Source organism: Entelurus aequoreus, linkage group LG12 (assembly GCF_033978785.1).
Source record: "Entelurus aequoreus isolate RoL-2023_Sb linkage group LG12, RoL_Eaeq_v1.1, whole genome shotgun sequence".
Classification (NCBI taxonomy): domain Eukaryota; kingdom Metazoa; phylum Chordata; class Actinopteri; order Syngnathiformes; family Syngnathidae; genus Entelurus; species Entelurus aequoreus.
In genome coordinates this window covers 56,200,403-56,225,880 of record NC_084742.1, presented here as the reverse complement: position 1 = coordinate 56,225,880, position 25,478 = coordinate 56,200,403, and the positions used below count along the sequence as shown (strand labels likewise).

Genomic DNA, 25,478 nt, shown 5'->3' with positions numbered 1-25,478 from the left:
ACTCTCACACTATTATTTTAGATCCACTATGGACTGGACTCTCACACTATTATGTTAGATCCACTATGGACTGGACTCTCACTGTTATGTTAGATCCACTTTGGACTGGACTCTCACTATTATGTTAGATCCACTATGGACTGGACTCTCACAGTATTAACTAGATCCACTATGGACTGGACACTCACACTATTATGTTAGATCCACTATGGACTGGACTCTCACTATTATGTTAGATCCACTATGGACTGGACTCTCACTATTATGTTAGATCCACTATGGACTGGACTCTCACTATTATGTTAGATCCACTATGGACTGGACTCTCACTATTATGTTAGATCCACTATGGACTGGACTCTCACAGTATTAACTAGATCCACTATGGACTGGACTCTCACACTATTATGTTAGATCCACTACGGACTGGACTCTCACTATTATGTTAGATCCACTATGGACTGGACTGTCACTATTATGTTAGATCCACTATGGACTGGACTCTCACACTATTACGTTAGATCCACTATGGACTGGACTCTCACAGTATTAACTAGATCCACTATGAACTGGACTCTCACACTAGTATGTTAGATCCACTATGGACTGGACTCTCACTATTATGTTAGATCCACTATGGACTGGACTCTCACTATTATGTTAGATCCACTATGGACTGGACTCTCACACTCTTATGTTAGATCCACTATGGACTGGACTCACTATTATGTTAGATCCACTATGGACTGGACTCACTATTATGTTAGATCCACTATGGACTGGACTCTCACTATTATGTTAGATCCACTATGGACTGGACTATCACACTATTATGTTAGATCCACTATGGACTGGACTCTCACACTATTATGTTAGATCCACTATGGACTGGACTCTCACACTATTATGTTAGATCCACTATGGACTGGACTCACTATTATGTTAGATCCACTATGGACTGGACTCTCACACTATTATGTTAAATCCACTATGGACTGGACTCTCACACTATTATGTTAAATCCACTATGGAGTGGACTCTCACTATTATGTTAGATCCACTATGGACTGGACTCTCACAGTATTAACTAGATCCACTATGGACTGGACTCTCACACTATTATGTTAGATCCACTATGGACTGGACTCTCACACTATTATGTTAGATCCACTATGGACTGGACTCTCACTATTATGTTAGATCCACTATGGACTGGACTCTCACTATTATGTTAGATCCACTATGGACGGGACTCTCACAGTATTAACTAGATCCACTATGGACTGGACTCTCACACTAGTATGTTAGATCCACTATGGACTGGACTCTCACTATTATGTTAGATCCACTATGGACTGGACTCTCACTATTATGTTAGATCCACTATGGACTGGACTCTCACACTATTATGTTAGATCCACTATGGACTGGACTCTCACACTATTATGTTAGATCCACTATGGACTGGACTCTCACACTATTATGTTAGATCCACTATGGACTGGACTCTCACACTATTATGTTAGATCCACTATGGACTGGACTCTCACACTATTATGTTAGATCCACTATGGACTGGACTCTCACACTATTATGTTAGATCCACTATGGACTGGACTCTCACTATTATGTTAGATCCACTATGGACTGGACTCTCACAGTATTAACTAGATCCACTATGGACTGGACTCTCACACTATTATGTTAGATCCACTATGGACTGGACTCTCACTATTATGTTAGATCCACTATGGACTGGACTCTCACAGTATTAACTAGATCCACTATGGACTGGACTCTCACACTATTATGTTAGATCCACTACGGACTGGACTCTCACTATTATGTTAGATCCACTATGGACTGTACTCTCACTATTATGTTAGATCCACTATTGACTGGACTCTCACAGTATTAACTAGATCCACTATGGACTGGACTCTCACACTATTATGTTAGATCCACTATGGACTGGACTCTCACTATTATGTTAGATCCACTATTGACTGGACTCTCACAGTATTAACTAGATCCACTATGGACTGGACTCTCACTATTATGTTAGATCCACTATGGACTGGACTCTCACTATTATGTTAGATCCACTATGGACTGGACTCTCACTATTATGTTAGATCCACTATGGACTGGACTCTCACTATTATGTTAGATCCACTATGGACTGGACTCTCACTATTATGTTAGATCCACTATTGACTGGACTCTCACAGTATTAACTAGATCAACTATGGACTGGACTCTCACTCTATTATGTTAGATCCACTATTGACTGGACTCTCACAGTATTAACTAGATCCACTATGGACTGGACTCTCACTCTATTATGTTAGATCCACTATTGACTGGACTCTCACACTATTATGTTAGATCCACTATTGACTGGACTCTCAAAGTATTAACTAGATCCACTATGGACTGGACTCACACTATTATGTTAGATCCACTATGGACTGGACTCTCACACTATTATGTTAGATCCACTATGGACTGGACTCTCACTATTATGTTAGATCCACTATGGACTGGACTCTCACTATTATGTTAGATCCACTATGGACTGGACTCTCACTATTATGTTAGATCCACTATGGACTGGACATTCACTATTATGTTAGATCCACTATGGACTGGACTCTCACTATTATGTTAGATCCACTATGGACTGGACTCTCACTATTATGTTAGATCCACTATGGACTGGACATTCACTATTATGTTAGATCCACTATGGACTGGACTCTCACTATTATGTTAGATCCACTATTGACTGGACTCTCAAAGTATTAACTAGATCCACTATGGACTGGACTCTCTCACTATTATGTTAGATCCACTATGGACTGGACTCTCACTATTATGTTAGATCCACTATGGACTGGACTCTCACTATTATGTTAGATCCACTATGGACTGGACTCTCACTATTATGTTAGATCCACTATGGACTGGACTCTCACTATTATGTTAGATCCACTATGGACTGGACTCTCACTATTATGTTAGATCCACTATGGACTGGACTCTCACTATTATGTTAGATCCACTATGGACTGGACTCTCACTATTATGTTAGATCCACTATGGACTGGACTCTCACTATTATGTTAGATCCACTATTGACTGGACTCTCACAGTATTAACTAGATCCACTATGGACTGGACTCTCACTCTATTATGTTAGATCCACTATTGACTGGACTCTCACAGTATTAACTAGATCCACTATGGACTGGACTCTCACTCTATTATGTTAGATCCACTATTGACTGGACTCTCACACTATTATGTTAGATCCACTATTGACTGGACTCTCAAAGTATTAACTAGATCCACTATGGACTGGACTCACACTATTATGTTAGATCCACTATGGACTGGACTCTCACACTATTATGTTAGATCCACTATGGACTGGACTCTCACTATTATGTTAGATCCACTATGGACTGGACTCTCACTATTATGTTAGATCCACTATGGACTGGACTCTCACTATTATGTTAGATCCACTATGGACTGGACATTCACTATTATGTTAGATCCACTATGGACTGGACTCTCACTATTATGTTAGATCCACTATGGACTGGACTCTCACTATTATGTTAGATCCACTATGGACTGGACATTCACTATTATGTTAGATCCACTATGGACTGGACTCTCACTATTATGTTAGATCCACTATTGACTGGACTCTCAAAGTATTAACTAGATCCACTATGGACTGGACTCTCTCACTATTATGTTAGATCCACTATGGACTGGACTCTCACTATTATGTTAGATCCACTATGGACTGGACTCTCACTATTATGTTAGATCCACTATGGACTGGACTCTCACTATTATGTTAGATCCACTATGGACTGGACTCTCACTATTATGTTAGATCCACTATGGACTGGACTCTCACTATTATGTTAGATCCACTATGGACTGGACTCTCACTATTATGTTAGATCCACTATGGACTGGACTCTCACTATTATGTTAGATCCACTATTGACTGGACTCTCACAGTATTAACTAGATCCACTATGGACTGGACTCTCACACTATTATGTTAGATCCACTATGGACTGGACTCACACTATTATGTTAGATCCACTATGGACTGGACTCTACTTCTAACATGTGTTTCCATGGTAACAAGTCCATGTCACTGAACCTGTGGTGTATTGGAAGCACTAAAAAGGTGACTCCGTACCCTACAGTTTCTGCATCGACAACGGAGCCATGATCGCTCAGGCCGGCTGGGAAATGTTCCGATCTGGCCAAGTGACGGAGCTGGAGGACTCCTGGATCACGCAGAGGTACTCCAACCCGGAACTTGCCGGAGGGTAGCACGTTTTTCTGAGGAGTTCCCCCCTGTGTTGCATGCAGGTACAGAACAGATGAGGTGGAGGTGACGTGGAGGGACTGATAAGGGAACCACTTTGAAACCAATGTGGACTCCAACTCTCCTCAGGTATTTTGCAGCCTCCGTGTGACCACTTTGGTCAATCTGGACATTTTGAATTATTGTTCATTCTTTAATAAAGAAGTCAACTAACGTGACAATGTCGAACACCTTCCCCGTCGTGATCACATGAAGTATTGATACTAATTTGTGATCCAACAATGATAATTAAAAGAGTGTTATTGCAGCTGGAACCAGTTAGCACAGTTTTACTTAATACCGGAAATTGGAGAAGGCCTCTTAAGGCCCAAGCTGTTTGTTTCCATGCTTTTTTTATTTCTCTTTGCTATTTGGGCTTATTGGACCCTAATTAGAATAACAACTAAGAATCATCTTTTGATATGATGTACTTAGTCCATAAGTACACATACGTGTACTTCATGTTTAGTGACATGCTCATTCTTATTTTTAAACACTTTTTTTCTTCCAATTCCATTGTATGTTATACTCTTCTGACACCACCAGATGGCAGTATAAGTGTCCACATAAGTGGCCATAAGACCCCAATTCAGTAGTGTACACAATTTTGGAAATAAGAGCTAAAAGGTGCTGTCCACGCATGTGGCCACTAAGCCTTTCGAGGTAAAAGGGGGAAAAAAATGATTTGGGTTTGGCGCAATTTGATTTTCATCATAAAACTGATTAATAAATACAAAAATAAAGGTACAACTGATATACAATTTCATCAACTTTTAAAGAGGTAGAAAGTGCCTGGAGGTGAAAAACAGGCATAATAACACTTAAAGGCCTACTGAAATGATTTTTTTATTTATTTAAACGGGGATAGCAGATCCATTCTATGTGTCATACTTGATCATTTCGCGATATTGCCATATTTTTGCTGAAAGGATTTAGTAGAGAACATCGACGATAAAGTTCGCAACTTTTGGTCTCTGATAAAAAAAAGCCTTGCCTGTACCGGAAGTAGCGTGACGTCACCGGAGGAAGGACTGCTCATATTTTCCTATTGTTTACACCAGCAGCGAGAGAGATTCGGACCGAGAAAGCGACGATTACCCCATTAATTTGAGCCAGGATGAAAGATTTGTGGATGAGGAACGTGAGAGTGAAGGACTAGAATGCCGTGCAAGACATCTTTTTTTCCGCTCTGACCGTAACTTAGGTACAAGCTGGCTTATTGGATTCCACTCTCTCCTTTTTCTATTGTGGATCACGGATTTGTATTTTAAACCACCTCGGATACTATATCCTCTTGAAAATGAGAGTCGAGAACGCGAAATGGACATTCACAGTGACTTTTATCTCCACGACAATACATCGGCGAAGCTCTTTAGCTACTGAGCTAATGTGATAGCATCGGGCTCAAATGCAGATAGAAACAAAATAAATAAATCCCTGACTGGAAGGATAGACAGAAGATCAACAATACTATTAAACCATGGACATGTAAATACACGGTTAATAATTTCCAGCTTGGCGAAGCTTAAAAATGCTGTTGCTAATGACGCCATTGAAGCTAACTTAGCAACGGGACCTCACAGAGCTATGCTAAAAACATTAGCTATCCACCTACGCCAGCCAGCCCTCATCTGCTCATCAACACCCGTGCTCACCTGCGTTCCAGCGATCGACGGAAGGACGAAGGACTTCACCACGATCATCCGTGCGGTCGGTGGCTAGCGTCGGCTAGCGCGTCTGCTATCCGAGTCAAAGTCCTCCTGGTTGTGTTGCTGTAGTCCGCCGCTAATACACCGATCCCACCTACAACTTTCTTCTTTGCAGTCTCCATTGTTCATTAAACAAATTGCAAAAGATTCACCAACACAGATGTCCAGAATACTGTGGAATTATGAGATGAAAACAGAGCTTTTTGTATTGGATTCAATGGGGGTACCGATACTTCCGCATCAACTGATTCCGTCACGCGCATACGTCATCCTCCAAAGGCGTTTTGAACCGGAAGTTTAGCGGGAAATTTAAAATTGCACTTTATAAGTTAACCCGGCCGTATTGGCATGTGTTGCAATGTTAAGATTTCATCATTGATATATAAACTATCAGACTGCGTGGTCGCTAGTAGTGGCTTTCAGTAGGCCTTTAATACAGGGACACGAGTGCCTGGAGGTTAAAAACAGGCATAAGGATGTTAATACAGGGACACAAGTGGGAAGAAAAACGAGGCACAAAGTTGATAAATGTCACATTATGGCAGATATTAACACACTTGTATTGACTTTAACTGTTCAGTCTGGCTGATGTCAAACACACCCTGACATTCTTATTTTTTTTCTTCCAAATTCCATTGTATGTTATACTCTTCTGACACCACCAGATGGCAGTATAAGCGGCCATAAGACCCCAATTCAGTAGTGTACACAATCTTGGAAATAAGCGCTAAAAGGTGATGTCCACGCATGTGGCCACTAAGCCTTTAGAGCAGGGGTCACCAACCTTTTTGAAACCAAGAGCTACTTCTTGGGTAGTGATTAATGCGAAGGGCTACCAGTTTGATACACACTTAAATGAATTGCCAGAAATAGCCAATATGCTCAATTTACCTTTAACTCTATGTTATTATTAATAATTAATGATATTTAAACTTAATTGAACGGTTTAAAAGAGGAGAAAACACGAAAAAAATGACAACTAAATTTTGAAACATAGTTCATCTTCAATTTCGACTCTTTAAAATTTAAAATTCAAACGGAAAAAAAAAGAGAAAAACTTAAAAAAAGAATTTATGGAACATCATTAGTAATTTTTCCTGATTAAGATTAATTTTAGAATTTTGATGACATGTTTTAAATAGGTTAAAATCCAATCTACACTTTGTTAGAATATATAACAAATTGGACCACGCTATATTTCTAAATAAGACAAATCATTATTTCTTCGAGATTTTACAGAACAAAAATTTTAAAAGAAATTCAAAATACTTTGAAATAAGATTTAAATGTGATTTTACAGATTTTCTAGATTTGCCAGAATAATTTTTTTGAATTTTAATCATAATAAGTTTGAAGAAATATTTCACAAATATTTTTCGTCGAAAAAACAGAAGCTAAAATGAAGAATTAAATTAAAATGTATTTATTATTCTTTACAATAAAAAAAATAAAAATACTTGAACATTGATTTAAATTGTCAGGAAAGAAGAGGAAGGAATTTAAAAGGTAAAAAGGTATATGTGTTTAAAAATCCTAAAATCATGTTTAAGGTTGTATTTTTTCTCTAAAATTGTCTTTCTGAAAGTTATAAGAAGCAAAGTAAAAAAAATAATGAATTTATTTAAACCGGTGAAGACCAAGTCTTTAAAATATTTTCTTGGATTTTCAAATTCTATTTGAGTTTTGTCTCTCTTAGAATTAAAAATGTTGGGCAAAGCGAGACCAGCTTGCTAGTAAATAAAATTTAAAAAATAGAGGCAGCTCACTGGTATGTGCTGCTATTTGAGCTATTTTTAGAACAGGCCAGCGGGCTACTCATCTGGTCCTTACGGGCACCGCGTTGGTGACCCCTGCTTTAGAGCATGGGTGTCAAACTGTGGCCCCCATATAATTTAATTTGGCCCTTGAGGCAATATCAAATTAACATTAGAGCTGGCCAGCCGGTATTATACAGTGGCGGTGCCGTTGTAACACCGCATTCACCGCTTATACCCATACTTGCCAAACCTCACGATTTTCCCGGAAGACTCCCGAATTTCAGTGCCCCTCCCGAAAATCTCCCGGGGCAACCATTCTCCCGGTCAACATTATTGGGGGCGTGGCTTAAAGGCACTGCCTTCAACGTCCTCTACAACCTGTCGTCACGTCAGCTTTTCCTCCATACAAACAGCGTGCCGGCCCAGCCACATATTACATGCAGCTTATACACACATATTTGTGAATGCAGTGCATACTTGGTCAACAGCCATACAGGTCACACTGAGGGTCGCCGTATAAACAACTTCAACACTTGTTACAAATATGCGCCACACTGTGAACCCACACCAAACAAGAATGACAAACACATATCGGGAGAACATCCGCACCGTAACACAACAGAACAAACACCCAGAACCCCTTGCGGCACTAACTCTTCCGGGACGCCAAAATATACACCCCCGCTACCACCAAACCCCGCCCCCCGCCCACCAAGTTAATGTTGATATTTACCTCAGAAGGCTGCAAATAGAAAAGAGGCATTCAATTTTTTATTTACATTTTAATATACATTGATGTTTTTTCTTAATTTTTTTAAAGTTGATTTTGCACTATTAAGTTATATAAGCGTTGCTTGTTCCATATTCAGTGTTAAAGCAAATCAGTGTAGCAAACTGAGCAATAATTAGCGGTTTATTCATGCACTTTCTTTCGCTTCTTCAAGGCTTGAATGTTTGATTCATTCATTATTGTTATTTTATTTTCAAATTTTGTGTTAGCCTGTGGAAAAAGTTTATTTTGATATTTACCTCAGAAGGCTGCAAATAGAAAAGAGGCATTACATTTTTATTAGGGTCCGCACGACCCATTGTCAAAGGAATCCCAAAGGGAGTCCTTTTGCAATGGGACGAAAGGACACTATTGAATTTGTAAGGTTTTATTATTATTCTATATTATTCTTCCGCACTACTTTGCCCCCCTTAACATGCTTCAAAACTCACCAAAATTTACACACACATAGAACAACGATGACACAACACTTTAGTCAAAAAACCAAACCCCAAAAATCTAAATTGCGCTCTCGCGCCCCCTATGAAAAAACAAAAACTAACTGCCTGTAACTCCCACTAGGAAGGTCGTAGAGACATGAAACAAAAACCTGTATGTAGGTCTCACTTAGACCTACAATTCATAATGACCACATCCTCGGGCAAAAACCAACAGGAAGTTGGCAATTTCCCCTTCAAGACAAAAAATGCCTAAAAACACTAATTTTTGCATCTTTCTGCTGTAATTTGACCCCCTTAAAATACTTCAAAACTCACCAAACTTTTCACACACATCGGGACTGGTGGAAATTGCGATCTAAAAAAAAACCGAACCCCAAAACTCAAAATTGCGCTCTAGCGCAATTTTTGAATAAAACAGACAAAACTGCCCCTCAGAGGAAAACTCAGACAAAACTGCTTGTAACTTCCGGTAGGAACGTCTTAGAGACATGAAACAAATACCTCTATGTATGTCTCACTTAGACCTACATTTCATAGATTGACATCCTTCAGCAAAAATCAACAGGAAGTTTGATATCACCCCTTCAAAACTACATTTTTGTACAAAACGGTCACCAAACATTAAACATTATCTACTCTGAGCGCGTTTGTCATTTCGGCTTCAAACTACTACAGGAGAGAGATTGAACCCTTCTGATTAAAAGTTGACGGCGTTTTGATTCGTGCTACCGTTTTGATTTTACGAGCCTTCAAAGAAAAGAACCACTGTGCCGCAGCACCTAGGAAAAAAACACACAACTTCCTCTAACTCCCAGTACGAATATCGTAGAGACATGCAACAAATACCTCTATGTAGGTCTGACTTAGAGCTAGATTTCATACACTGACATCCTTCAGCAAAAATCAACAGGAAGTTGGCAATCACCCCTTCAAAACATAAGTTTCATAAAAACACTCATTTTTGCCTCTTTGAGCTGTAATTTGACCGCCTTAAAATACTTCAAAACTCACCAAACTTTTTACACACATCAGGACTGGCGGAAATTGCGATCTAATTAGGACTAGCACCTGCCAAAATGCGAACCCGACCAACGCTGCTTGCAGCTTTAATTTAAATTGTATTTGATATGCTATTGATATTTTTTAATTAGGGACCGAATGTCCCTTTGGGACAGAGGACCCTATTGTAATTGTAAGGTTTTATTCTTTATTATTATTATACCACCGCCTCTTTGAGCTGTAATTTGACCCCCTTAACATGCTTCAAAACTCACCATATTTGACACACACATCAGGACTGGCGACAATTGCGATATAATCAAAAAACTTAGCCCCAAAACTCAAAATTGCGCTCTAGCGCCCCCTAGGAAGAAAACACAGACAAAACTGCCTGTAACTCCCACTAGGAATGTTGGAGAGACATGAAACAAAAACCTCTATGTAGGTCTCACTTAGACCTAGATTTCATACATTGACATCCCCCAGCAAAAATCAACAGTAAGCTTGCAATCCCCCCTTCAAAACAAAAGTTTTGTAAAAACAGTCACCTTTGCCTCTTTGAGCTGTAATTTGACCCCCTTAACATGCTTCAAAACTCACCAAACTGGACACACACATCAGGACTGGTGAAAATTGCGCTCTAATAAAAAAACCAAACCCCAAAACTCAAAACTGCGCTCTAGCGCCCTCTAGGAATAAAACACAGACAAAACTGCTCCTAGGAAGAAAACAGACATAACTTCCAGTAGGAATGTCATAGAGACTTAAAACAAAAACCTCTATGTATGTCTCACTTAGACCTACATTTATTATATTGACAACCCCCAGCAAACATCAACAGGAAGTTTGCAATTCCCCCTTCAAAACAAAAGTTTTGTAAAAACAGTCACCTTTGCCTCTTTGAGCTGTAATTTGACCCCCTTAACATGCTTCAAAACTCACCAAACTGGACACACACATCAGGACTGGTGAAAATTGCGCTCTAATAAAAAAACCAAACCCCAAAACTCAAAATTGCGCTCTAGCGCCCTCTAGGAATAAAACACAGACAAAACTGCTCCTAGGAAGAAAACAGACATAACTTCCAGTAGGAATGTCATAGAGACTTGAAACAAAAACCTCTATGTATGTCTCACTTAGACCTACATTTCTTATATTGACAACCCCCAGCAAACATCAACAGGAAGTTTGCAATTCCCCCTTCTAAACAAAAGTTGGGTCAAAACAGTCACCTTTTTTCAAACATTATCTCCTCTAAGCGAGTTTGTCGTGTCGGCTGCAAACTAGCACAGGAGAGAGATTGAACCCTTCTGATTAAAAGCCGATGAAAGAGTTTTAATTACTGCTCCGGTTTGGATTTTATGAGCCTTCAAAGAACCGCTGCGCTGATGCTGCTGCGCTGCTGTTGTCTCAAGATGGCCGCTTAAAAGCAGGAAGCACCACGCAATGCAGAGAAGGTAGGTACTGTGCGGGTAAAGATATGTTAACTGGGTGAAAGAAGGAGGCATCAGTTTGACTCCAGGATACAGAGAAGGTAGGTAATGTGCAGGTAAAGATATGTTGACTGGGTGAAAGGAGGCACCAGTTTGACTCCAGGATACAAAGAAGGTAGGTAATGTGCAGGTAAAGATATGTTGACTGGGTGAAAGGAGGCACCAGTTTGACTCCAGGATACAGAGAAGGTAGGTAATGTGCAGGTAAAGATATGTTGACTGGGTGATGGCAGGAGGCACCAGTTTGACTCCAGGATGCAGAGCAAGTAGGTAGTGTGCGGGTGAAGATATGTTGAATGGGTAAAGGCAGGACGCACCAGCGTGACCCCACTATGCAGAGAAGGTAGGTAATGTGCAGGTGAAGCTATGTTGTATGGGTGAAATAAGGAAGCGCAGGTGTGGTCGAGGCAATGCAGATAAGGTAGGTAATGTGTGGGTGAAAATAGGTTGAATGGGTAAAGGCAGGAAGTACCAGTGTGACCTCACTATGCAGAGAAGGTAGGTAATGTGCAGGTGAAGCTATGTTGTATGGGTGAAATAAGGAAGCGCAGGTATGGTCGAGGCAATGCAGATAAGGTAGGTAATGTGCGGGTGAAAATAGGTTGAATGGGTAAAGGCAGGAAGTACCAGTGTGACCTTACTATGCAGAGAAGGTTAAATGACATGATTACATAGATAAGTTGTATGGGTGAAAGAAAGAAACACCAGTGTGTCCCCAGGATGCAGGGAAGGTAGGTAATGAGCAGGTAAAGATATGGTAAATGGGTGAAAGCAGGAAACATCAGTGTAAATAATCGGTCCGGGCCATCAATTTTGCATGTCACTATAAAGTTATATTATAAGCCTCGCTTGTTCAATATTCAATGCAAAATTAGGTTCATTTGTTCAACTTTGGCCCGCGACTTTGTTCAGTTTGACATTTTGGCCCACTCTGTATTTGAGTTTGACACCTCTGCTCTATATGATTAAAATAAGTGGAGTGAACAAGTGTGCACACAGGAAATGTTCAGAACCAGGACTTATCTGGAAGTTGCAAAGAAGAATATTCAAGGGTCAAACACGTGTTTTAGACACCTGTAGGAGGAAAACAAAGGTCTTTATTTCCATTAAATAACAGTCACATGTCAAGTTTATTTGTTTTTATTAACCAATACTGTTCACTTACATTCCTCCTCCAGTGTAAATTTTTAAACGTTTTTCTCAAAAAAAACCAAGTTGAACATGGAGCTCCCTTCTGGTTTTTGGTGAGCGACAATCACCCGGCGACACAAATAAAAAGGGAGCGACAGCATTAAGATCTGACAGAGTTAAAGGGCAAATTCTCCTGTGCTTTTGAACGCACCCCTCTGCAAAACCCAAGACGTTAACAGTAAAACGAGCAGGGAAGAAAAAAAAAAAAGAGTTTCTCACATGGGGGATTGGTCACAACAGATTTAGCTTTTAAGAAAGTGCTTGATTGACCACTCGCGTCGCACGGGACAGTTTCCACAAAAAAAAAAAAAAAAAAGGGGTTGGGGACAAATTCATGTAAAGCTCCTTAAAGATTTATATTGAAAAAAAAAAAAAAAGACCCGCTCTCACATACTTGCTAAAATTGGTAAGGTGATGGAACAACCGCCTGATTACTTAAGGCAGACTTCTTTTTATATATATAAGGCCATTAAAAAAACATAGAAATATCTCAAAGGAGTTATTAGTCCAAAGTGTCTCAGTGTGGCTTTGCATGAAGACATCATCCTGAGTGAGTGTGTGTGTGTGAGTGTGTGTGTGTGTGTGTGTGTGTGTGTGTGTGTGTGAGTGTGTGAAGGGACTCAAACTATTGTCCATCGTTATTTCTCAATGTGCATGAAGGCCTGTTAGAGTGTGTGTGCGTGGGTTTGTATACGCTTTTTGGGTTGTTGTGTCTGCTAGGCTGGGTGCTCCTGGAAGTCCTTGTACCACACCACCCTTGTTGGATCTACAAGAAAAGAAGAAGAAATTACTCAGCTGTCACTACACATTCAACTGGAATATTGTGTTGTCTCCATTGCCCTACACACAACTTGCTATAGGACTGGGTTATATACAGGTATGTACTGTATGTATCTGCCAAAGTTGTCCTACGCCATGTAGCAGACTATATACACCATGTAGCAGACTATATAGCATGTAGCAGACTATATAGCATGTAGCAGACTATATACACCATGTAGCAGACTATATACGCCATGTAGCAGACTATATAGCATGTAGCAGACTATATACACCATATAGCAGACTATATACACCATGTAGCAGACTATATAGCATGTAGCAGACTATATAGCATGTAGCAGACTATATAGCATGTAGCAGACTATACAGCATGTAGCAGACTATATACACCATATAGCAGACTATATACACCATGTAGCAGACTATATAGCATGTAGCAGACTATATAGCATGTAGCAGACTATATAGCATGTAGCAGACTATACAGCATGTAGCAGACTATATAGCATGTAGCAGACTATATACGCCATGTAGCAGACTTTATACGCCATGTAGCAGACTATATACGCCATGTAGCAGACTATATACTACATGTAGCAGACTTTATACGCCATGTAGCAGACTACATACGCCATGTAGCAGACTACACACCATGTAGCAGACTATATAGCATGTAGCAGACTATATAGCATGTAGCAGACTATATAGCATGTAGCAGACTATATACACCATGTAGCAGACTATATACGCCATGTAGCAGACTATATACGCCATGTAGCAGACTATATACGCCATGTAGCAGACTATATACGCCATGTAGCAGACTATATAGCATGTAGCAGACTATATACACCATGTAGCAGACTATATACGCCATGTGGCAGACTATATACGCCATGTAGCAGACTATATAGCATGTAGCAGACTATATAGCATGTAGCAGACTATATAGCATGTAGCAGACTATATACACCATGTAGCAGACTATATACGCCATGTAGCAGACTATATACGCCATGTAGCAGACTATATACGCCATGTAGCAGACTATATACGCCATGTAGCAGACTATATAGCATGTAGCAGACTATATACACCATGTAGCAGACTATATACGCCATGTGGCAGACTATATACGCCATGTAGCAGACTATATACGCCATGTAGCAGACTATATACACCATGTAGCAGACTATATACGCCATGTGGCAGACTATATAGCATGTGGCAGACTATATACGTCATGTGGCAGACTATATACGTCATGTAGCAGACTATATAGCATGTAGCAGACTATATACACCATGTAGCAGACTATATACGCCATGTAGCAGACTATATAGCATGTAGCAGACTATATACACCATGTAGCAGACTATATACGCCATGTGGCAGACTATATAGCATGTGGCAGACTATATAGCATGTGGCAGACTATATACGTCATGTGGCAGACTATATACGTCATGTGGCAGACTATATAGCATGTAGCAGACTATATACGCCATGTAGCAGACTTTATACGCCATGTAGCAGACTTTATACGCCATGTAGCAGACTATATACGCCATGTAGCAGACTATATAGCACGTGGCAGACTATATAGCACGTGGCAGACTATATAGCACGTAGCAGACTATATAGCATGTAGCAGACTATATAGCATGTTATACGCCATGTAGCAGACTATATACGCCATGTAGCAGACTTTATACGCCATGTAGCAGACTATATACGCCATGTAGCAGAGTATATCGCATGTAGCAGACTATATAGCATGTAGCAGACTATATAGCATGTAGCAGACTATATCGCATGTAGCAGACTATATAGCATGTAGCAGACTATATACGCCATATAGCAGACTGTATAGCATGTAGCAGACTATATACGCCATGTAGCAGACTATATACGCCATGTAGCAGACTATATACGCCATGTAGCAGACTATATAGCATGTAGCAGACTATATAGCATGTAGCAGACTATATAGCATGTAGCAGACTATATACGCCATATAGCAGACTATATAGCATGTAGCAGACTATATAGCATGTAGCAGACTATATAGCATGTAGCAGACTATATAGCATGTAGCAGAGTATGATTGGAGATGGCAGATGTTGGTGACTCAGTCTTGTGGTGGTAATAATAAACGGCTGGAGTCCAACTGTGTTCCCAGCAGGCTGAGAGTCATTCTCCTCAGCTCTATCTGTCAGCCTTCTATGGCTGCTTTTTCACTGCGATGAGGTGGCGACTTGTCCAGGGTGTACCCCGCCTACCGCCCAAATGCAGCTGAGATAGGCTCCCGCAAGCCCCCGCGACCCCGAAAGGGACAAGCGGTAGAAAATGGATGGATGGAATTGCTTTTTTATTTAGTTAACAAGTAATTTATGAGTCACGTGAGCACACTTTGTGGAAAAAAGAGGAACATTTCTGCAAACCCTGAAAGAAAATGTGGAAAATTCAGACTACATTTCCTGCAATTGGGAGCATTTCTACACTATATTGGACCTTTTTGACACTTACAGTATTCACTAACATTGTTATTATTGAAAATATCATGTCAAATATATTTAACATGCATGAACTCGGAAAACGTTTCCCATTAGGAAACTATCCTGTAGCCACGCCCCCTTCCTGTGTGGAGACTGTTTACAATCAGAAATATACCTTCTTGCCGGCTACCAATAAATACTCCATAATTACAATGGTTTGGAACTAACAGTGTTGGGAGTAGGGCTGGGCGATACATGGAATATACTGGATATATCGCGGGTTTGTCTTTGTGCGATATAGAAAATGACTATGGTGATATTGGAGTATACGTTCTAACGCAGTTGCGGGCATTACACTGCAGGCTCTTCTCACTCTCTCGTCTCTGCTTCTCACAGAGACATAAAACAAGCGCACCTTCTAACATACGTCACATACGAATACGGCCTCGCAGAGCAGAGAGGTAGCGGCATGGGTAACGTTAGCTGTGGTGCGAGTGGTAATACGAGAGAAAGAAGGTGCAAATCTGGTAACAAATGGAGGAAGAATTAATTCCCAGAAAAAACAGCACGGGGTCCATCGTGTGGCGGTGGTTTGGCTTCAAGCGGGAAGATGTTGAACAGACAACCGTAATATGTCAAGTATGCGGCAAAAGCGTTGCTACAAAAAGTACAAACCCTGTTTCCATATGAGTTGGGAAATTGTGTTAGATGTAAATATAAACGGAATACAATGATTTGCAAATCATTTTCAACCCATATTCAGTTGAATATGCTACAAAGACAACATATTTGATGTTCAAACTGATAAAAAAAATTTTTTTTGCAAATAATCATTAACTTTAGAATTTGATGCCAGCAACATGTGACAAAGAAGTTGGGAAAGGTGGCAATAAATACTGATAACGTTGAGGAATGCTCATCAAACACTTATTTGGAACATCCCACAGGTGAACAGGCTAATTGGGAACAGGTGGGTGCCATGATTGGGTATAAAAGTAGATTCCATGAAATGCTCAGTCATTCACAAACAAGGATGGGGCGAGGGTCACCACTTTGTCAACAAATGCCTGAGCAAATTGTTGAACAGTTTAAGAAAACCCTTTCTCAACCAGCTATTGCAAGGAATTTAGGGATTTCACCATCTACGCTCCGTAATATCATCAAAGGGTTCAGAGAATGTGGAGAAATCACTGCACATAAGCAGCTAAAGCCTGTGACCTTCCATCCCTCAGGCTGTACTGCATCAACAAGCGACATCAGTGTGTAAAGGATATCACCACACTTCAGAAACCCACTGTCAGTAACTACAGTTGGTCGCTACATCTGTAAGTGCAAGTTAAAACTCTCCTATGCAAGGTGAAAACCGTTTATCAACAACACCCAGAAACGCCGTCGGCTTCGCTAGGCCTGAGCTCATCTAAGATGGACTGATACAAAGTGGAAAAGTGTTCTGTGGTCTGACGAGTCCACATTTCCAATTGTTTTTGGAAACTGTGGACGTCGTGTCCTCCGGACCAAAGAGGAAAAGAACCATCCGGATTTTTATAGGTGCAAAGTGTAAAAGCCAGCATGTGTGATGGTATGGGGGTGTATTAGTGCCCAAGACATGGGTAACTTACACATCTGTGAAGGCACCACATACAGGTTTTGGAGCAACATATGTTGCCATCCAAGCAACGTTACCATGGACGCCCCTGCTTATTTCAGCAAGACAATGCCAAGCCACGTGTTACATCAACGAGGCTTCATAGTAAAAGAGTGCGGGTACTAGACTGGCCTGCCTGTAGGCCAGACCTGTCTCCCATTGAAAATGTGTGGCGCATTATGAAGCCTAAAATAGCACAAGGGAGACCCCCGGACTGTTGAACAACTTAAGCTGTACATCAAGCAAGAATGGGAAAGAATTCCACCTGAGAAGCTTCAAAAATGTGTCTCCTCAGTTCCCAAACCTTTACTGAGTGTTGTTAAAAGGAAAGGCCATGTAACACAGTGGTGAACATGCCCTTTCCCAACTACTTTGGCACGTGTTGCAGCCATGAAATTCTAAGTCAATTACAATTAAAATAAAGTTTATGAGTTTGAACATCAAATATGTTGTCTTTGTAGTGCATTCAATTGAATATGGGTTGAAAAGGATTGGCAAATCATTGTATTCCGTTTATATTTACATCTAACACAATTTCCCAACTCATATGGAAACGGGGTTTGTAGCACCACTGCTAATGTGTAGCATCATTTGAAAAGTCACCCTCTAGAGAACGAGGAGTGCTTGAAACTCCGCATGTCAACATCTCCGTTCGGTGCCACACCAACAAAATGCCCAAGCAACCATTTCAAGATCAACACCGTATGAAAAAAATAGTGAACAACAGAAGGAGATCACGTCCGCAGGAACCTACCACATAGTGAAGGACATATACTATTTGATTTCCTATTATGCAGCTCATTTTTTTTTGACACTTATTGAAATATCTTGTGTGACATCATGCACAAAAGTGCACTTTATTTGTTTTAAACTATTGTAGTGGCGTTCTGTACAAAAAGTGCACTTTAATTTAGTGTTGTTTTGATATGTCATCTTAGTGACATCATGCACAAAAGTGCACTAATAGCTTGTTTTAAAATGTCTCTGACAATCTTGCACTTTCTGTTTTGGAAATGACATGAATGTTTGTGCCACTGCTTAAGAACGGTTTGATAAATACACTTTTGCTAAATTGACTTAGTTGTGGTTTCCCTCTCTGCATGAAAGTTTAAAATGAGCATATATTAATGCAGTATGAAGAAGAATGTTTTAATGTAAACACATACAATCATGTGATTATATGCATCAAGTGTTCATTCAAGGCTAAGGCAAAATATCCAGATACATATCGTGTATCGTGACGTGGCCTAAAAATAGAGATATTAATAAAAGGCCACATTGCCCAGCCCTACACACCACCTTAGAACACAGCTGTAACTTCCTGCCATTAAACTTGCTAAAAATAGTTAAAAGTTTGTTTACATTTTCACACTTTGCACTATTTTCTTACACTTTAAGATCTTAGCGCCTTAATTATAATGTGATTTTAAAATGTGGTTCACATTGAGTGTTTTGCATTCCTTTCTGCCTTGATAGCTGAGGGATTACATTTCAAATAAAAATGCTGACATTTCATATATTTTTCTCCTGCCCCTTAGGGATGATACTCCAAATCGGTTTTCCCGAGTTCTTGACGTTTACTTTCACAGCGTGCTCATAACCTCATTCTTAGCTGCCGGGTGACGACATGCAACAACACTTTTTGGGGCTACTGCGCATGCTTGTCACTCCCGCATGCTGGGTAGTGTAGTTCTGATATATTCCCTAGCTCAGGGGTCACCAACCTTTTTGAAACCAAGAGCTACTTCTTGGGTACTGATTAATGCGAAGGTCTACCAGTTTGATACACACTTAAATAAATTGCCAGAAATAGCCAATTTGCTCAATTTACCTTTAACTCTATGTTATTATTAATAATTAATGATATTTATCTTTGTGGAAACACTGATCATCTTAATGATTTCTCACAATAAATATATATAGAAACAGATAAATATCAATATGCAACACTTTATTTTTATATTTTCTCTAAGTGCACATTTTTCAAATTGAACATTTTCAAATGATTACTTCTAAGACAGTCTTGTGAAATCACAATATCCCATTTTAACTAGCTAGCCACTAAAAATTTTTAACAAATCATGAATTACTTTGCACCATGTTTGTACAAATAATAACTCATTTAAAATACAAAAGTCAACTCTCAATTTTTTTAAATAAATCATGTCACACTTTGAACTGGACACCAAATCTGTTATCTGTTTCTTTGTCAGTTAGTGAAGACCAAGTCTTTAAAATATTTTCTTGGATTTTCAAATTCTATTTGAGTTTTGTCTCTCTTAGAATTAAAAATGTCGAGCAAAGCGAGACCAGCTTGCTAGTAAATAAATACAATTTAAAAAATAGAGGCAGCCCACTGGTAAGTGCTGTTATTTGAGTTATTTTTAGAACAGGCCAGCGGGCTACTCATCTGGTCCTTACAGGCAACCTGGTGCCCGCGGGCACCGCGTTGGTGACCCCTGCCCTAGCTCATAACATCTTTCCCCCTATAAAGAAATAATGTTAACTCAAAGTGTATTTCTTTTTTTAGCTTTAACTTTTCATTTTTTAGCATTGTAACCACATTTGCAAAACAACTTTTCTCTTCATAGAAATTTCTTTCAATAAAGAAATAAAGTGCAAAAATGTCAAAGCATCATAACAAACAGTTATGTCAAATAGCAGCAGAAGTGCACTTTTTGGAGAGCTGTATTATTTTCAGTTTTGTGCCCAAGGGACTGATTTTATTTAACACTATATTATTATTTATACACCTATAGTGATCACAGAGACAGGTTGTTTCTGTGTTACTGTATATACCGTAATTTCCGGACTATAAGCCGCTACTTTTTCCCCTCGTTTTGGTCCATGCGGCTTTTACGACGGTGCAGCTTTTTTTACGGCTTACGGCAACCAGGGGCGCGCACTACCGAGAGCAAAACAAAGTTTGCGCAAAGGAAGTGTTCATGCAAACACCCTCAATATGGAAAACAAACGGAGAAGTGCATATGATGCTGCTTTTAAGTTAAAGGCAATCGATCTGGCTGTCAAAGAAGGAAATAGAGCTGCTGCATGTACCCTTGACTTGGCTGACGACGCCATTTTGGACCTGTTCTTCTCTGACACCGACGAAGAGGATTTTGGTGGTTTTAGTACGCAGGGGGAAGACGATAACACAATGATTAAAGACTGACTACCGGTAACACCGTTGTATTATTTGTACTTTGCACGAATGCTGTTCGCCATGTCAAAGATGTGAAAGTTTGATTGAATGATTGAAAGATTTATTGTTAATAAATGGGACGCTTTGCGTTCCCAAACAGTCATCTCTGTCCCGACAATCCCCTCCGTGGTAGCAGGAACCCCTATATACTACGGTAATTACTCATCAAAACGCCTGCGGCTTATAGTCGGGTGCGGCATATATATGGAGCAATCTGTATTTTCCCCTAAATTTAGCTGGTGCGGCTTATAGGCAGGTGCGGCTTATAGTCCGGAACTTACGGTATTTGTTTTTCTGAAAAATCCCACTTAATATACTTTGGGTAACACCAGTAAATATATATTTTTTTAAATTTTTTAGGGGGGTAATAGTCAATATTTATTTATTTGATTCAATTGTTTTCTTATATAATAAAAGTGAGCTTTTGTTAAACCAATTATTTTGTGTTTTTTTCCATATACAACAACCTATCTGGACTCGATAAGAGAATCGGTTCGATAAGAGGATTCGATAATAGGCTCGAACTAGATAATTTCTTATCAAACATCATCCCTACTGCCCCTTATTTTTGATTGCCATAAAAAATATCAAAATTATCGACATCAACCGGTATACAACACTGATATCGTGATACAGCCGTCAGCCCTGGTGTTTTAGTCAAACTACAAACATCACTGACTTATTCAATACTGTAAACGTGGATTTTGAATGAGCTCAGTTTGAGACTGACATACCTTTTTTTTGTTTGTTGCAGATTGCGTTCCATTCTGCAGAAAAGACAATAAAGGAAGGGTCACGTTAGTTTTTGAAGTGAGTGACAGAAATCTTCCCCGGTAAGAAGACGTACCTCTATTGTGAAAGTTCAAAGCCTCCATGAGGTGGCGACAACTAAGCAGCAGCTCCCCGTTGTTCACGTCCACGTCGGGATGTGAAGGCGGGGCGGCGGAGGTAGCGAAGGGACTGGGGGTTTCTTCGGGAGCGGGCACTGCGACGAGGGCGTCTGACGCCGGCGTGTGTGGGGGGGAGTCGGCGGCGGGATGGTTGGAGCCCTCTGGCACGGGCCTGGTCTCGCTGATGAAGCTGAGACCCCATTGGTTCTGTAGCAGAACGCCGATGGCGGGGCGGTCCTCCTCCAGAATGCCGCCGGCGGTTTTGGCCTTGACCTTGGAGGCGTAGCTGACGGCCGGCTGCAGCTTGGCGGGGCTGTCCTGCACCGGGAAGGCGGGCGGGGGCTTGAGCAGTGACAAACTGTCCTCCACCCACCTCTCTTTCTGCGGCGCCTTGGGGGGCCGGCTCAGCCCCTTCTGGATCTCCCGGCGGAGACCGCGGCCCTTGTGCGGCTGGCCCTTGCGCTCCTTTTCCCGGCGGAAACTGAAGGTGTGCGCGTGGTTGGCGTCGGGCAAGAGCTGCCGCGTCTGTTGGTCCCCACCGGCGATGCAGCCGCCGCCGCCGCCGCCACCACAGTTACCAGAGCCGGGGGACAGGCGTCGGTTTCGAATGTGCGGCTCCGAGTTGGTGGTTGAAACGAGGACTGCCGGGTCGCACAGGGAATCGGACTCGCACACGGTGTTGCTAGCTTCCCATGTACCTGCGGGACAATGCAACATGTTCAGTTCTTGTTAACACCACACCATTGTAAATAACATGTTCAAAACACACAGGTAAAAAAAACGCGTGACGTCATCTATTAGTGCTTTGCTGAGTGACGTCATAGAGAAAGCAAGTTCCTGCTCAGAAACCGATCAATATACGCATTTCTCACGCCCTTTAAGCACACATCAAGGAGAAACTACCCCGTAAATAAACATTTTAAGTGGCATTTTAAGTCGTTTAACGGGGTTTTTGCTGCGCGTTGCTAAAAGCTAGGCGCTCATGTTAGCCAACTTTTATTAGCAGCGTCATGATGTGAAGGACGTTATAAATAAATGGCCCGCCATGACGTCATATACAAACGTATTTTTAACCCGCTGCTGTCAAATGGCGGGTTAACCGATAAGAGTATCGACAGGCAGTATCGACGCGATGGCGTTAGCACGTTAGCATGTTAGCCAAAGTTTCGTAACAGCCCATTCAAAGCTAGCCGCGTTAGCAACGTCGGCGAGGACGCGAGTAACTTCTCAAGTCGGTCCATTCCGGACCAGACGTCGAGGAGTGGAACCAACGTACCCGTCTTGATATGCATGTCTTTTCGCTGGAAGTGTCGTGGAGTCCGCGCCGTTAAGTTAACTTTTTTGTTGTTTACAGCGTTCGGAGGACGTCGGCTTTTGCTGGCTTGAGTCTCGCGTTCCACCACCAGGAAACCACACCGCAATGTGGGCGGGACAGGAAGTGGCCCCGCAGATAAATCGTCCGGCGGGAAACTTGGACGGGGGGGGGGGGGGGGGGGGGGGGGTGAGCGGAAGTGTCGTTGATGCTTTGCCAACGTCACGATGGCATTTTCTTCTATACGTCATCTAATCTACATTTATGCACATATAGATGAATCATAATTATTAATATTATTGTTATTATTCATGCAGAAAAGTTACAATCAACGTTTTAAGGCTATGATCATTTTTGAAAAATTAGGACATTATTATCGTAAAATAGTTTTTTAAAGAAACAAATGCAACGGTATTCTTGAAGGATTATGACTATATCACAAAAATTCTGTTAAAATTACATTTGTTTTACTTTATGACATTTCTTTAACAGAAATAACTTAATTCCCCAGCAAATTCGACTTTTTCTTGATAAAATACAACTTGATTTTGGTCAAATTCGGGTCGTTGAAAAAAAAAAAAGCCAACTCAAATTAAAGTACTATGTAATAAGATTTTTTTTTTACGTTAATTTATTTTTAAAATAGCAACATTGAAAACTCAATTCTGTCTTTATTCCTGTAAGATTCAATCAATCAATCAATCAATGTTTATTTATATAGCCCTAAATCAAAAGTGTCTCAAAGGGCTGATTAATTTCTGTACGACTTTATTCTCATGACATTCCATATTCATTCATATTGTACAATTGGGGCGGCGTGGCTCGGTTGGTATATCGGCCGTGGTAGCGTCTTGAGGGTTCCAGGTTCGATATACGCTTCCGCCATCCTATAGTCACTGCTGTTGTGTCCTTGGGCAAGACACTTCACCCACCTGTCCCCAGTGTCACCCACACTGGTTTAAATGTAACTTAGATAATGGGTTTCACTATGTAAAGCGCTTTGAGTCACTAGAGAAAAGTGCTATATAAATATAATTCACTTCACTAATATTAAGGCAGTAAACCTTCGGGCCCCGAACAATTTGAGTAACGATCCAAGACAGACATCATTTTTGAATCAAAAAATTATAATGAAACTTTTTCAAAACCAGTTACAGGTTAGAAAACTCGGCTGAAAGACATAATACAAAATTTAAAAAAGTATTCTTTTTTTTTTTTTAATCTATTTTGGAAAATTATGAATCGATATAAACAATAATTGTTATAGGGTCGATTTTTTTGTGCCTCCCTAGCTAAAAATATAATTTTAAAGTTAATTTTATAGATGGTACAAAAACAGTTATAACAGGGAAAATACACAATATACCAATAAAACATAATTATATAATCAGTACAAAAAAATGATATGTAATAATAGCATTTATTTATTCTACTAGAATATTAATCACTTTTAACCTGTCCTAGATGTAGGGTTAAAACAGTAAAAATTTGATTTTTTTAAAAGATTTTCAAATACATCTTTTAGATGGAACAAAATCAGTGATTGTCATAATGCTATATTTTGTGGGTTTGTGACGCCCTTTGAGCCACTCGTGATTAAAGGCTATTAAAATAAATAACGATTCAAGACAGACAACATCATTATTATCGAATCAACCCGATTTCCGCAATGTATTATTTGATATAAAAATTATAATGACACTTTTTCAAAACAGGTTACAGGTTAGAAAACTTATTTCTGGTTGCGTGGAGATGGCCGAAAGACAAAATTCAAAAAAGAAAAAATTTTTTTTTTTTAAATCCATCCATTTTCTACCGCTTGTCCCTTTTGGAAAATTATGAATCGATATAAACAATAATTGTTATAGGGTCGATTTTTGTTTACCTCCCTCGCTAATAATAGAATTTTAAAAACTTATTTCTGGTTGCACGGAGATGGCTGAAAGACAAAATGCAAAAAAAAAAAAAAAAAATCATCATTATTTTTAAATCCATCCATTTCCTACCGCTTGTCCCTTTTGGAAAATTATGAATCGATATAAACAATAATTGTAATAGGGTCGATTTTTTTTCCCTCCCTCGCTAATAATAGAATTTTAAAAACGTATTTCTGGTTGCACGGAGATGGCCGAAAGACAAAATGCAAAAAAAAATACAAAAATCATCATTATTTTTAAATCCATCCATTTTCTACCGCTTGTCCCATTTGGAAAATTATGAATCGATATAAACAATAATTGTTATAGGGTCAATTTTTCCTCCTCCCTCGCTAATAATATAATTAAAAAAAAACGTATTTCTGGTTGCACGGAGATGGCCGAAAGACAAAATGCAAAAACGAAAAAATAAAATAAAATCATTATTTTT

The 25,478-nt window shown here is 40.0% G+C and overlaps 2 protein-coding genes across 4 annotated transcripts in view; one reads left to right on the top strand and one right to left on the bottom strand.

Annotated features, from left to right (window-relative positions):
• The window catches only part of osgep (O-sialoglycoprotein endopeptidase), an 82,423-nt gene that overhangs the window by 51,614 nt on the left and 5,331 nt on the right, over positions 1-25,478 (top strand). Inside the window, exons 11-12 of one of the 3 annotated variants that reach the window (XM_062066277.1) lie at positions 4,239-4,337; positions 4,408-4,492. In XM_062066277.1, the coding sequence (XP_061922261.1) occupies positions 4,239-4,337; positions 4,408-4,447 (139 nt within the window). In that variant the 3' untranslated portion in view covers positions 4,448-4,492. Of the gene's footprint in view, positions 1-4,238; positions 4,338-4,407; positions 4,875-25,478 lie in introns of those variants that run through there. The other 2 variants (XM_062066278.1, XM_062066276.1) reach the window with 2 other exon arrangements.
• On the bottom strand, positions 12,715-23,230 carry si:ch211-214j24.10 (uncharacterized protein LOC558894 homolog). Its single transcript, XM_062066279.1, has 4 exons — positions 23,076-23,230; positions 21,757-22,497; positions 21,644-21,676; positions 12,715-13,547 (listed from the first exon to the last, which is right to left on the bottom strand). The coding sequence occupies exons 1-4, from the start codon at positions 23,089-23,091 to the stop codon at positions 13,498-13,500; spliced, it is 840 nt and encodes a 279-aa protein (XP_061922263.1). The 5' UTR covers positions 23,092-23,230; the 3' UTR covers positions 12,715-13,497.